The sequence below is a fragment of the Haliaeetus albicilla genome, chromosome 8 (assembly GCF_947461875.1).
Source record: "Haliaeetus albicilla chromosome 8, bHalAlb1.1, whole genome shotgun sequence".
Classification (NCBI taxonomy): Eukaryota; Metazoa; Chordata; class Aves; order Accipitriformes; family Accipitridae; genus Haliaeetus; species Haliaeetus albicilla.
In genome coordinates, this window is record NC_091490.1 from 44393917 (window position 1) to 44406181 (window position 12265).

At 59.8% G+C, this 12265-nt stretch overlaps 1 protein-coding gene across 4 annotated transcripts; it reads right to left on the minus strand.

The window, feature by feature from the left end:
- Window positions 1-3255: 3255 nt before the first annotated feature.
- On the minus strand, window positions 3256-10414 carry MISP (mitotic spindle positioning). 4 transcript variants are annotated; one of them, XM_069790656.1, is made up of 5 exons: window positions 10305-10412; window positions 5811-7985; window positions 4713-4924; window positions 4220-4258; window positions 3256-3918 (listed from the first exon to the last, which is right to left on the minus strand). In XM_069790656.1, the coding sequence occupies exons 2-5, from the start codon at window positions 7858-7860 to the stop codon at window positions 3829-3831; spliced, it is 2391 nt and encodes a 796-aa protein (XP_069646757.1). In that variant the 5' UTR covers window positions 7861-7985; window positions 10305-10412; the 3' UTR covers window positions 3256-3828. The 4 variants fall into 4 exon arrangements, with proteins under 4 accessions (XP_069646757.1, XP_069646759.1, XP_069646758.1 ...); XM_069790658.1 differs by having other exon boundaries at window positions 5811-8604; window positions 10305-10387; XM_069790657.1 differs by lacking the exon at window positions 10305-10412 and adding an exon at window positions 8705-10216 and having other exon boundaries at window positions 5811-8604.
- Between the last annotated feature and the right edge of the window lie 1851 nt (window positions 10415-12265).

Below are 12265 nucleotides of genomic sequence, written 5' to 3' on the forward strand. Positions count from 1 at the left end.
GAAATCCTACAGAGCCCATGTTTGTGGTTTCTTAACAAGGTCTTTGTGGCCAAACCCTTTGCCAGAATTGGTCTTGTTCAAGCAACATTTAATATCACCAAATAACTTACAGAAGTTTAAAGTGCCATAAAAAAAGACAAACTCACTTAATCACGTGGTCAGAGGGTGTCTTCCAGCTTTACTCATGCTGTTGAGCGCAGATGGCATTAGGACAGCCACAGCCATCGCTGAAGGACCCGTCAGTGCCCAGGTCAAGCCCAGCCACACGTGCAGCTCTGTGCCCAACAGCTGAGAGCCAGAGCAAATCCTTTCCTACGGGGCTGGGCTTTACTCACCCTACCTAAGGGTGAGGACCAGATCAGGCTTTTCTCTCCTCTCTGCTGATCTATTTAGTCCACACCCCAAAGCTCATTAATGAAAGACTGCTGCCTTAAAAATCAGGTGGCACAATTAGCTGACAGCATTCACTTAATCCTGTCACGAGCACATGGGCACCTCCCGGTTCTCCAGGCGGCTGCAAGAGAGAACAGAGTGAACAGGGGGGATAGGCAAACGGCTGCCCCCAATGCGCTGTGACGGGCAATAGAAAGCAAAACTCCCAGAAATAACGGATCATCCAGTGACACCAGGATCATCGCTGCCAGCCGGCGTACCCGCACACCTGCATCCTTCCCCAGCCCCAGACATTGGGCTGGGATTAGAGACAGGCTCAGAGGCTTTGCCAAGTGAGCATGGTAAAAAAGAACAGAATTCAGGAGCGCTGTGTGTGCTGAAGGTGTGCGTGGAGCGGTCCTGCCCTGAAGAGCCTGAGGAGGGAGAGCAGCCCTCCCACTGCTAATAAACCCTGCGTTCCTGTCCTGGTTTCAGCTGGGATGTAGTTAGCTGTCTTCCTAGTAGCTGGTACAGTGCTATGTTTTGAGTTCAGTACGTGAAGAATGTTGATAACACTGATGTTTTCAGTTGTTGCTCAGTAGTGTTTAGACTACAGTCAAGGATTTTTCAGCTTCTCATGCCCAGCCAGGGCACCTGACCCAAACTGGCCAACAGTGTATTCCATACCATGTGACGTCCCATCTAGTTTAGGAACTGGGAAGTGGGGGGGGGGCAGGGATTCGCCGCTTGGGGACTGGCTGGGTGTTGGTCGGCGGGCGGTGAGCAATTGCCCTGTGCATCATTTGTACATTTCAATCCTTTTATTACTACTGTTGTCATTTTATTAGTGTTATCATTATCATTATTAGTCTCTTCTTTTCTGTTCTATTAAATCGTTCTTATCTCAACCCAGGAGTTTTACTTCTTTTCCTGATTTTCTCCCCCATCCCACTGGATGGGGGGGGAGTGAGTGAGCGGCTGCGTGGTGCTTAGTTGCTGGCTGGGGTTAAACCACGACAGTTCCCCATGGCCACACACTGCTGGTCGGGGAAAGCAACTTGCCTCTTTACGCATAGGATATCCGTGGGTCCCATTTAGTTGTGTCCTACAGTGGTTTTAAGCTAAATTTCGAGCTAATTGCACTTCATACAAATGAGTAGCATCCTGGGCAATATGCTAAAGTAGACCTCATTGACAGTTTAACTGCCACTTACGAAAGAGAAAATCAGCCAGAGAACTGTTTCATTTCGTAAAAACAAGGACGTGGTATTATCAGAAATTCTGAGTAACTGTCCCACGGCGTGTCTTAGCAGCTCAAACTGTAAACTTCATTTCCAATAATTAGGAAATTACCCATAGCAGGCTGCTGCTAGGAGCAACGTCTGCGGCAAAAAAGGCTTTTCAAAGATCGGAGTTGGAGGACTTTGAGTACGCTTTTACTCTGAAAAAAGGCCACGAGGAAAACGGTATCCCAGCCTCCATTTCTGTTGCGTGTTAACAATGTCCAATTAAAACTTAGTTTACCAGCTAGAAGATGCCTTGTTAACCTCCTATGGAAACGACTGCATGAGTGATCTAAGAATTGAACGTTTATGACTGAAGTCAGGATGAAAATACTTGTAAAAGTTTCTTTTTTAATTAAATGCATTTGTGTATGTATTTGGTGGAAAAGGATTTCCAAGAACATCTTTTTCTGTGAGAAATGAGACCGAATGCTCTTGGCTGGCCGGTGGGATGCCCTTCAGCCCTCGGGGCCAGCAGAGCTGCCGGCCAGGCCAGCGTGCTCCTGCGCCTGGGCAGCCTGGGTGGCCAGAGAGACCCCCCGCACCAGGGGGGGACGGGGGCTATTGTGTTCCTGCTCCAGCCCTTGCTCTTCACCCATCCCTGCGCTTCATTGCGGGGCTCAAGGGGAAGGGAGAAATGCTGGGGATCATCTGAGGGTTACGCACATGATTTTCATCTTTGCATCACGAGAAAAAATGATTAATTAGGGTGGACACCAAGATACAACACGAAGTAATTTGCTCAAGGTCGTGGACGAGATGAAGGGCAGAGACTCCAGGCCTGTCTCCTCCTTCCCAGCCCGCTCCCGGGCAGGGAGCCATGCTGCGGTGGCTGCGTGGCCCAGTGGTTCGGTGGAGAAGGGCCGTGGCTGTTGCCCAACTCCCACCCCGATGGGGAACCAGGACTCTTCCAGCTGCACTGCGGGAGCTGCTCAGCGATGGAGCGAGCCCCGTGCGGGGTTTGCACCCCAGTACCCGTCAGCGGAGCGGGACCAGCTACTCTGAGCTGGGCAAGAGAAGGGAATGCCCGGAGCCTTCCGCAAAACCAGTTTCTTTTCCTCTTTTTGCACGGAGGGTTTTGAAGCCCCTCCACCCGAGAGGAAGCAGCAGAAGGGAACCCGCTGTGCCTGGTGGTGATGCCGGGACCTCTGCTGTGGGCAGAGCTCAGGGGCACCGCCATGGGCAGGGCAGAGGGGCGACAGCTCCCCCTGCCCCCCAGAGCCAGCCTGTGACCCCCCCAGAACCCAGCCTGTGCTCCCCAGAACCCAGCCTGTGACCCCCCCCAGCACCCAGCCTTCCCCGGCCGGGCGCCATCAGACCCAGCGCTGCCCGGCCCCACGCTCGCCCGTGGGCGCTGGGGGCTCGCGCTGCCTGCGCGCTCGCCGGGAGCCCCCTAGCGACAGCGGGGGGGGCGGGCAGCGGGGGGGGGGGGGGGAATCGCTGCCGGCGGGCAGGACCCCGGCGTTCCCCCCCCAAAGCCGTGGGGACCCCCCCCAGGAGCGGCGTCCCCCCGCAGAAGGGCACGGCCCCGGCTGCCCGAGCGCGGGGCTCCTGCGAAGGCAGCCGAGCAGGCGGACAAACCACCCGGGGCAGGCAGAACGCGGGAGAGCGAGGACTCTTTCATAAGTTAGCGAAGTAAACAGCATTTATATGGAAATACATATGTCGTATTACTGCATCTCAGCCGATCACGAGTTAAGCAGAAACGTTGATTTCCCAGTTCGACGCCGATATTGATCCGAAGGTACGCATCAGCCTAGGTACCCTCCTACGTGAGGCCTGATGGTGGGGTACTTAAAAATCTAAAACCACTGCAAAATAAAACAGCTTTTTTGCAAGCCAGAGACACAGCTTCCAATGAGAAACAAGTTAAATTACCGTATGATTTCATCTGGCTGTCTCCTTGCAGAACTGATTAAAAGAAAGTCATCCAATTTTTCCCCTCTTAAGAAAAAAAAAATTACCTCACCTCGAAGGGGAAACAAATGAGCAGATCTAACGCATTGGAAGGATCATCTGTTATATTAAAAACAGATGTGATTTGCAGTGTACAAGTCTCTGATTCTTGTGATAACCAGGAGCTGAACTGATAGGTATTTCGATTGTGTGTCAGTTGATCCCAAGCAGGGCAAGTACGCGGCAAAGTCCAGTGCCCCTGGCCCCGAGGGCTCCCTCAGTCATCGTCGTCCCTGACGTACTGCCCTGCCTCCCAGCGCTGGGCCATGGCACTCTTGTGACGAATCACTCTGGTGCTTTCCACAACCTAAAGAAACCAGAAGGCACAGTATCTTTTTATAAAGAAGAAATTTTTATAAACAATCTTTTTTGCATGACTTGCCCTCCCAGCCAGAAGCCCCCCCGCCTTTGGGTTGAATACGCCTGACAGCGGCCACGACACCTCCTGCCCAACGCGACGCCCACCCGAGCGATGCCCATGGCCATGCGGGAGCTGAGACCCCCGACCATCCCGTCAGCCTCCAGGAGTGGGGAGCGAGGGGAGCCCAGCAGGGAGAGAGGAGTCTGGGCAGCACACGCAGAGCCCTTTAGTGTGTAAAGGACTTTACCTCTGTGTTGATCTTGTCAACGGGTTCAATGCCTGCATACTGAAAAGGGGAAAAAACGTTCAGATAACAGCAACCTAGCAGGGAAATATCCAGAGGCAGCTGGATACAGCCCACGGGGGGGGGTAGGGGGGTGTCAGGCGCTGGGCATGGGAGAGGTGAGGTGAGACAGCACATGCAGTTGTGCCCTCCCCAGAGCAGGGGGACAGTTCAGGCCAGGACACACCCCCCCCCCCCCGCCAGAGGAAGCTCCTGCTCCTCTCCAGTCCCACCCAGCGCTGGCACCCCTGAGCAGTGGGGTACTGCCCTGGGGGCTCGGCACAGCCCCTCGTCAGTCCCACCACCACCAGATCTCCCATCAAGCCAAGTAGCTGGCCCTCCAGCTCCGGGTGGGAGCCAGTCACGGCCGCCTCTGGCCCCAGAGCCACCAGCCTTCTCCTGGGCTCCAGCCCCCCGACCACGTGCTGCCTGGCACAGGCAGGGTGGGCGCATTCACCTTTCCATCCTCCTTCACCCTCCTCCTCCGCTCCTCGAAGGGGCTGGAACGAGCCGAGTCAGGGGTGAGGGTCTCCGTGCTGCCCTGGGAAGGACCGGCCACTCTCAGTGGGGTGAAGGACGACACCAGCCCCAGGACCCCCGCCTGGTGCGAGGCAGGAGTGGAGGTGGGAGACCCGGACACTGAGTAGGTGCCGCTGACACCTGAGGCAGCTTCAAAAGAAAGGGCCATCAGGAGGGTGAGGGACACCAGGACTGCTCCCGGGGGCCGGGGCACTCGCAGGAGAGCAAGGCTCCTGCCCCAGACCAGCCTCCTTGGCAGGTCCAGCAGGTTCGGTCATGGCCGGGACCCTGTGTCCGGGTGCCAGCCGGGGATTGTCAGGAGCAAGGGAGGAGAAATGCATGAGCTGGGCACTTCTGGGCCCTTCCAGCACTGTTTTCTGCGGTAGCATGATACAAAGTCATCAAAACCTGAGCAGCTCTGGAATCAAAAGCCGTGCCGCTCTGGCAGAGTCTATCCCTTATTGTCATCAGCAGTTCCCCCACATCTGCTCCCCCCGGCAGGCTGGGCTGGTCCAGCTGGCTCCAGAGACTTCACATCAGGCACTTCTGCTTGCTGACCACAGAACCCCTGTCCAAGGACAATTATTTCTCCCGGGACAACTTGCTACCAACACACAGGAGTCCTTATGGGCATCTCAGCAAATCATTGCAGGGAGGAACTTGGACCCCCCACCTGCAGCCAGACTCTCCCAGGCGGGGACTTGATGCTTTCCACCCGTAACTCTGTCCCCCTCGGTCCCTCTTGCTCTCATGGAGAGCCCAGGTCACCTCTGGCTGCCGGCCACGAGAGGCATCTCACACAGAGCGTGGACACCGGCCGTAAAGGCTTCCCGTGCCTGCGAGAGGCACCTGCCTGTCTGCACGGGAAGGTCCCTTAGGAAGAGCACTCCACGGTGCCACTCCTACCCCCTCTGATGGCTCCTGCTGAAACTCAGAGCCACAAGGAACCGGAGGGCAGGAGCGATGCCTGTGGTAGCCCTGCCCCTGGGACTGACCCCTGTCCTGTCCCGGCCCACGGTTCCTCTCCTCCCCTTACCGGAGCTGTGCCGTGAGCGGGAGCCCTCCTGGGGAATGCCGTCGCCGCTGACCAGGGAGTAGCTGTCTATCAGCTGCCGCTGCCGCCGCTGCTCCTGCAGCTCCTCTTCCCTCTGCAAGTCACTCCGAATCTCCTTCTCGATCAGCGCTGACGTCTGGGGCTTCCAGGTCCGCAGCTTGTACTGCTCCTCCCGGCCATCATCCCTCCTTAGTGGGTTCTGCGTCCCCATGTCGTCCACAAAGGAGACCTTGGGCTTCCAGAAGGAGAAGGAGAAGTACTCTCTGGGCAGGACAGCTGTGCCGGCAGGGCTCAGGGTGGAGCCGGGAAGCCTTCCTCCCCAGGAATCCTCGCTCCCCCATTTGCTGGCGCTGGCGGAAACGTGCTGGGACACCAAGGGCTGGTCCTGGCTCTTCTCGCTGGCAGCAAAGCGCGGCTGGGACGCCTGGAAGTGCGTGATGCTCGCTGCGTAGCTGGGAAGTCTTCTCCCACCCCTGGTGGCTTCTGCGGGGCAGGGGCCATGGCTTGTGGGCTGCTCTGCTGCAAACTCATTAATCGAGGTCCTCCACTCATCTGCCTTCTTCATGGGGGTGGGCTTCTGCGGGGGGGCTTCCTCCTGCTCGAACACCCTCCTGCGCTCATCCAGCTCCTGCTGCGTCCCCCTGTCATACATCCCCAGCAGCCTCCCTTGCTTCTTCAGATCTTCCTCGCGCTTGGTTTCCTGCTCGATTTCCCTCTGGACGTAAAGGGAAGCACGGCCTTTGTCCTTCCCTTTCCTGCCTGGGCCGGGAGAGGCATGCATGGAGAGGAGAGGCTTGGTCTGGATCTCCACCAGCTCGCTGCTGGATGTCAGCCGCTGTATCCCCCTCTCCTTCCAGAGGCTCTCCTCCCTCTCCATTGCCATGCGGATCTCCCGCTCGATGGGCGTCTCGTTGCTGATCTTTGTCTCCTTGTCCAGACCATTGCTGCTGGCCCTCAGATCCACAGGGCCATTGAAGGTCTCGTTGGATGTGCTTCCATCACTGGCATAGCCTGTGTTGGCTTCATTATACATCTCACCCAAGCCGGAGTCCAGGTCCTCTCTGGAAGATTCTTTAGTCAAGCTGGACATTTTCCCGGTGGGATATGACCTTTCAGTTTCAGCCCTTCTGGGAGCATGAACCTCCTCCTTCACAGGTGTCTTGTAGGACACATTATAAACCTGATAAACAGTCTTGTCCGTCCTGCTCTGGCTGGATGCACCGGCATTACCGTAACCTCTCGCAGCCTTCGTGGCCATCTCAGGACTGTGCCACTCTTGCGTAGAGACTTTTGTCATTGACTCTGGCTTTGGAGACATGGCCTGTTGCCCTGGGCTGAAAAAAGAGCCTGGGTTGGTCTGCTCCAGCAACAGGAACTGCTGCCGAGCAGCGGAGAAGTTGATCTGCTCCGTGTCGATATTTTCAGGGTCAACAGGCGTCGCTGCCCTGCTCGAGGAAGGCTTGTCAAAGCAAATGGCAAAGCTGGTGGTGAAGTTGCCCCTGTGCCTGCCTTCACCCTGGCTGCCCATGCCAGTGTTTATGGAGCTCAGCTCATCCATGGAACTCCACCTCTCGGCCACGGTGGAGCTCTTCCTCACCACCTGGCCCCGGATGACCTCCCTCCTCTCATCCTCAAGCTCCCTGGCTTTCTCGGGTGAGACGCTCGGTGGAGGGACCCTGTACTGTTCCTGCTCATCCTCATCGTAAAGCTTCGAGGGTTTCCTCTCGCCTTTGTAAGCCCTGACGTCGTACAGGCTTCCCGACATCACCACCTCCAGCTTGGACTCCCTGTCTGGGGATGGGGTCCAGACATCCTTTCCACCTTCCAGGAAATACAAGGATGACTTTGACCTCGTTTTCCAGCCATAGCTGTTTTCCACCCTCTGGCTGCTGTGTTGAATGGAATCAAACACGTCGTCATCGCTATTGGCCCTCTGCTCCGCAAACAAGCCAGCTTGGTGAGCATCGTTATGGTCATGCTTGTGCGAGGTCTGCGGGAGCTGGAAGACCAGATGCCTGGTGACTCTGTCCATCTCTTGGGAAGAGTCAGCATTCAACCCTCTGCCAACCTCACCCTGGACCGGGGACGCTGCTCAGCTTTGAGGTCACCCTCGGGCTTCCAGCTCACCTGAGGACGAGGGGCAGGACCCGGCTGGCCCTGCAAGCAGGAGGGGAGAGCAGCCGTTAAGAGCAGCAGAAGGAACAGAGGTTGGGAGCGTGCAGCTCCCTCTCCCAGCCTGGTACTGCTGTCCTTGCTTGGGCAGCGTCAAAGAGATACCTGCACCCAGCGGACAGACACCGCTAACACAAACCAGCCACATCCCAGCAGTCATTCGCTCCATTTACCCAGAAACACCAGGTCTTGGACAGAAGCAGCCAGAGCACAAAGCACCATTCCTGACGGGAACTGCCCCGAAGCTGACGTCCCCCTCCCACCTCTGTCCCCCAGTCTGGCCGCATCCTGAGACGAGCCGCACCACAGCCACGAGCGAGCAAAGCCAAACCTTCTGCAGGCAGCCAGCGTCACCCGCACCACCAAGAGGGCAGCGGTGCTGTGAGACTGTGGCTGCGCCAGCCTCTGCCACTGCCCCGGGCAGCTCTTGCCTGCTCCAGCACGGCTGCCCTGGTGCCTTACCGCTCACACCAGGCAGGGAGGGACCACCAGCAGCACCGGGAGCATCAGCTTGTGACAGGGAGAGGTGTCGGCTGTGCCAGGTCCACCTCCGCCTGGACTTTCCCCTTGCGCATTTACAGGAAGGAGGCTCCAAATAGCCGAGCTATTGAAACAACGGGGATCATAAAAATGGTTTCATGGCTCATAAAAAGGAGGGGACTTTAACCCCTGTATCACGCAAAGCGAGAGTAAACTGCCCTGACCTTTGTGTCGATCCTCCTGTGCTAACGGGGCCTGAGCTGGATGGGACAGCGGGTGCCAGGGAAGGGAGGAGCAGTGCAGGTGGGTCCCTGCGAGACAGCAGCTCTCGCCACATTGCAAGCGCCATCCCCATCCCAGTCCCTGTGCCAGCAAGACACATGTAACCCCGGGGCGAGCCAGGTGTGCCTGCTGGCAAGCAGCGCATCCTCTCCCTGTATGCCCAGGCATAGCCACAACCCTGCTGTCGCTGCTCCTGGCTGGGATCGCATAAGCCCGGGCAGGTCAGGGGTACATCAGTGCCGGGCACCACTCCCCAGCTGCTCGCAGCCTCCTGGGAGCATGTGGTGAAGCCGAGAGCAAGGCTGCGTTGATGACGGGCAGCCCAGAGCCCGGGTGCTATGGTACTGGTGAGCACGGCTCGGCGTCAGGCTCCCCTGGATGGAGACAGACAACCATGGGTCCCTGCACCTGAAGCAGCCCAGCTCATCCCCAGGGCAGATGCACTGTGCCCTGGATGTGCCTCCTTCCCTGCAGCAGCACTAGTGACATTGCTCCCTCTGCTCACCTCCCAGCTTGCCCGGGCTGCACCCTTCCTCCCAGGGGGGGACAAACAGGGCTGACCCTGTGGCTGAGGAGCCATTTAAGCCTTCCTGGGGCAGGAGCACCTGGGTCTCGTCAGGGGCAGCTGGGGCAAACTGGGCCAGCCCCAGGGTGATGCCCATCACCATGGTGCTGCAGCCCAGCTCCGTGCCCAGCCCAGGTGGTTCAGCATTGCCGCCTGTAGCAGGAACTGGGGCTGGGAGCTATTGCAACCGCCAGTCCCGATGCGCCGTGCCCAGCTGAATTTCTGTAACCTCTTCGTGTTCCTACCTGGAATTCACTATTGCTCTTTTATGGCCCCTGATGACCTGGATAGTGAAAACTATCTGCCCACATCTCTTATCATGTTTGGAGGGGTCAGAGGTCCCTGCTAGGAGGGGACTCCTCTCTGGGGAGCGCTGGTGGCCAGCACAGGAGGGGAGCGAGGAGGGGGAAACCAGCAGGGCTGTTAATCAGGGCTCCTGGCTGGCACAGCCCCTCCCAAAGCAGCACCCACAACTATCCGACTGCCTCAGCTTGGCCCCCAGCTGCCCGGTGCTGCAAGAGTATGGGGGTGTGGGGGTCCCAGGCTCGTCCCCCCTGTGCCAGCCTGCCCGCAGCCCAGCCAACCAACACGGGGAGCTGCTGGGCAGAGCAGGTGGTATTGCAGCACCTGACAGCCTGGCTTGGGCCACCCCCCACCATGAAGTGACATCTAGGGAGTTTTCCAGGGTCCCCCCACCCTGGGGGTCCTGCAATGGCCTGCAGACCTGCAGCGCGCCCACCCCCCTGTGCAACCAGCCACGTGCACTCCCAGACCTGCCGACGGGCGAGACGTGCATGAGTGTGCCGCCGGCAGCCCCTCTGCCTGCCCACCGCAGATAGAGCCAGCGTGCATACGCACGCCCTCGCTGTGGCCAGACCCTGCATGGGGAACCAACCCTCCAAGGCCGGGGGGGTGGAATGGCCGCCCCGAGCACCCCGGTGCTGCCCTCGCCCCCGCCCCGACCACACTGCACTTACTGTCCGGGGGAGCCGTCGGGGCGGGGGTCCCCATGCCCCGGGGAAGCCGCACGGGGCACCCAGCTGAGCCGTGTCTTGCCAGGGAGTGTCTGGGGTGGGCGGCAGTGGGGCGTGGGGGCCACGGGGCTGGCAGGGCTGTGGAGCCCTGATAAGCTCAGCTGGAGCCCGTGGGGAATTCCAAGAACGGTGCTGGGCTCAGTTCTGGCTGCGGTTCAATGACCCGTTTCCCAACACCCCCCCACACCCCGCGCCACCGTCACCCCGGCTGCAGCTGACTCCCACGCCCAGAGGGCTGCCCTTGGCCCCCAGCCTGCGGCACGCACCGACGTGCCAATGTGCTAACACACAAGTGTGCACCAGCATGCACCAGCGTGGGCTCGGCCAGCCGTGGGAAGAGCTCGAGCTGCTGCCCCGGGACAGGCAGTGTCGGGGCAGGGAGGCAGCCTGGGGGTGCACAGCCAAGTCTGCCATCCTTGCAGGCCCCCCCCCCGAGTCCACACTGGGCAGCCCAGGGCAGGGCAGGGTCCCCAGCCCCGGGGGACGCAGTGGTTTCTGCTGGGGAGCATGCGGAGGAGCCCGTGGGCTTGAGCGAACACGGCGGCGGCAGCCGCACCGGCAGCAGCCATGGTGGGAGCCTGCACTCTCCTGTTTACACCGTGGGGCCTCCCCTGGCCTGTCCGCCTGATAACCCCGTGTTTGCGCAGGCATGGCTAGGGTGGGTGCCCTCGCTGCCTTGGCAGCCCTGGCTTTGCCAACCTCACCACCCTGGCAGCCGTGGGCACTCACCTGGTGCTGCCCTCCCTGGCCCCCCGGTCCCTGCCGGCCCCTCGCAGGAGGGACAAGCCCCTGCGCCTGATCCGGAAACCTTGGGCACCCTGTACCTGCCAGGCCAAGGGCAGGACCATGGCACAGTGGCTGTGATGCTCATGACCACAGCTGCTGGACCCCGGCAGAGCGGGTGGCATCGCCAGCACCCAGCACTCAGAGCCACCCTCCCTCCTGGCACAGGGTGTCGCAGCCAAGCGGGCGATGCTGTGCCGGGATGCTCAGCCCTTCGCTGCGCCTGTGTCTGGGGCAGGAGGTCCTTGTCCTTGTCTTCTCTGCCCCACCACGACAGGTCTGCATCCCACCGGAGCCCACTCGTGCCTGAAAACCCCTCCCAGTCTCACCGCTGCCTGCGATGGCCGGAGCACGGTGATGGTGTCAGACCCCGTCTCACCCCAGCTGCCTCTGCCTGGCTGCGGGGTGCCTGGAGGGTCCCACTTACCCCCTGCCCGGCCCCTTGGTGCCCCTGGCCCTGCTCTCTGGGCTGCCGGCTCTGGCACTGGCTGGCCCAGGGACGGCGGTCTCGGTGCGGCTGCCAGGCGGCTCTGCGTTTCCAGGTGGGAGAGTGGAGCCTGTTTTACCATGGGGTTGAGACAAAGTCCACAGGCGATGGCCAGGGAGCTGGGGAGCACACCACGCCTGCAGCAGGGTGTGTGCTCGGCTCCCTGGGCTGGCACCGGGCACAGCCGGGGCCCCACTGTCCCAGGAACGAGACCTGGCATCCCGGCCCTGGGCAGAAGCAGGACCGGGACCAGCCTGGGGGTGGGCAGAGACCCGCAGCCACGTGGTGACGGGACCTGGGGGGCCCTGACCCCAGTGCTGCCCCTTGGGACAAGCAGGAAATCAGGCTGCCACGTCCCCTTCACCTGGGCACGCCAGCCAGCATCACACCTGCATCCCTTTCCTCCCAGCTTCCCAGTTCCCACCCACCTCTTCCTCCCTACTCTTCTGGCGTGGCCACGTGTCCATCACCCCAGTGCCAGGGCTGGCAATGTGGCAGTGCCGGGATGGCATTCCAAGCACACTGCCCTTACCTGTGCCCTGGGCTCCAGGGTGGCACAGAGGACCTGCCACAGCGGAGTGCACCTGAACATCTATCTATCTCCCTTGCCTGGCGTCACTGTCGGTCTGGGGAC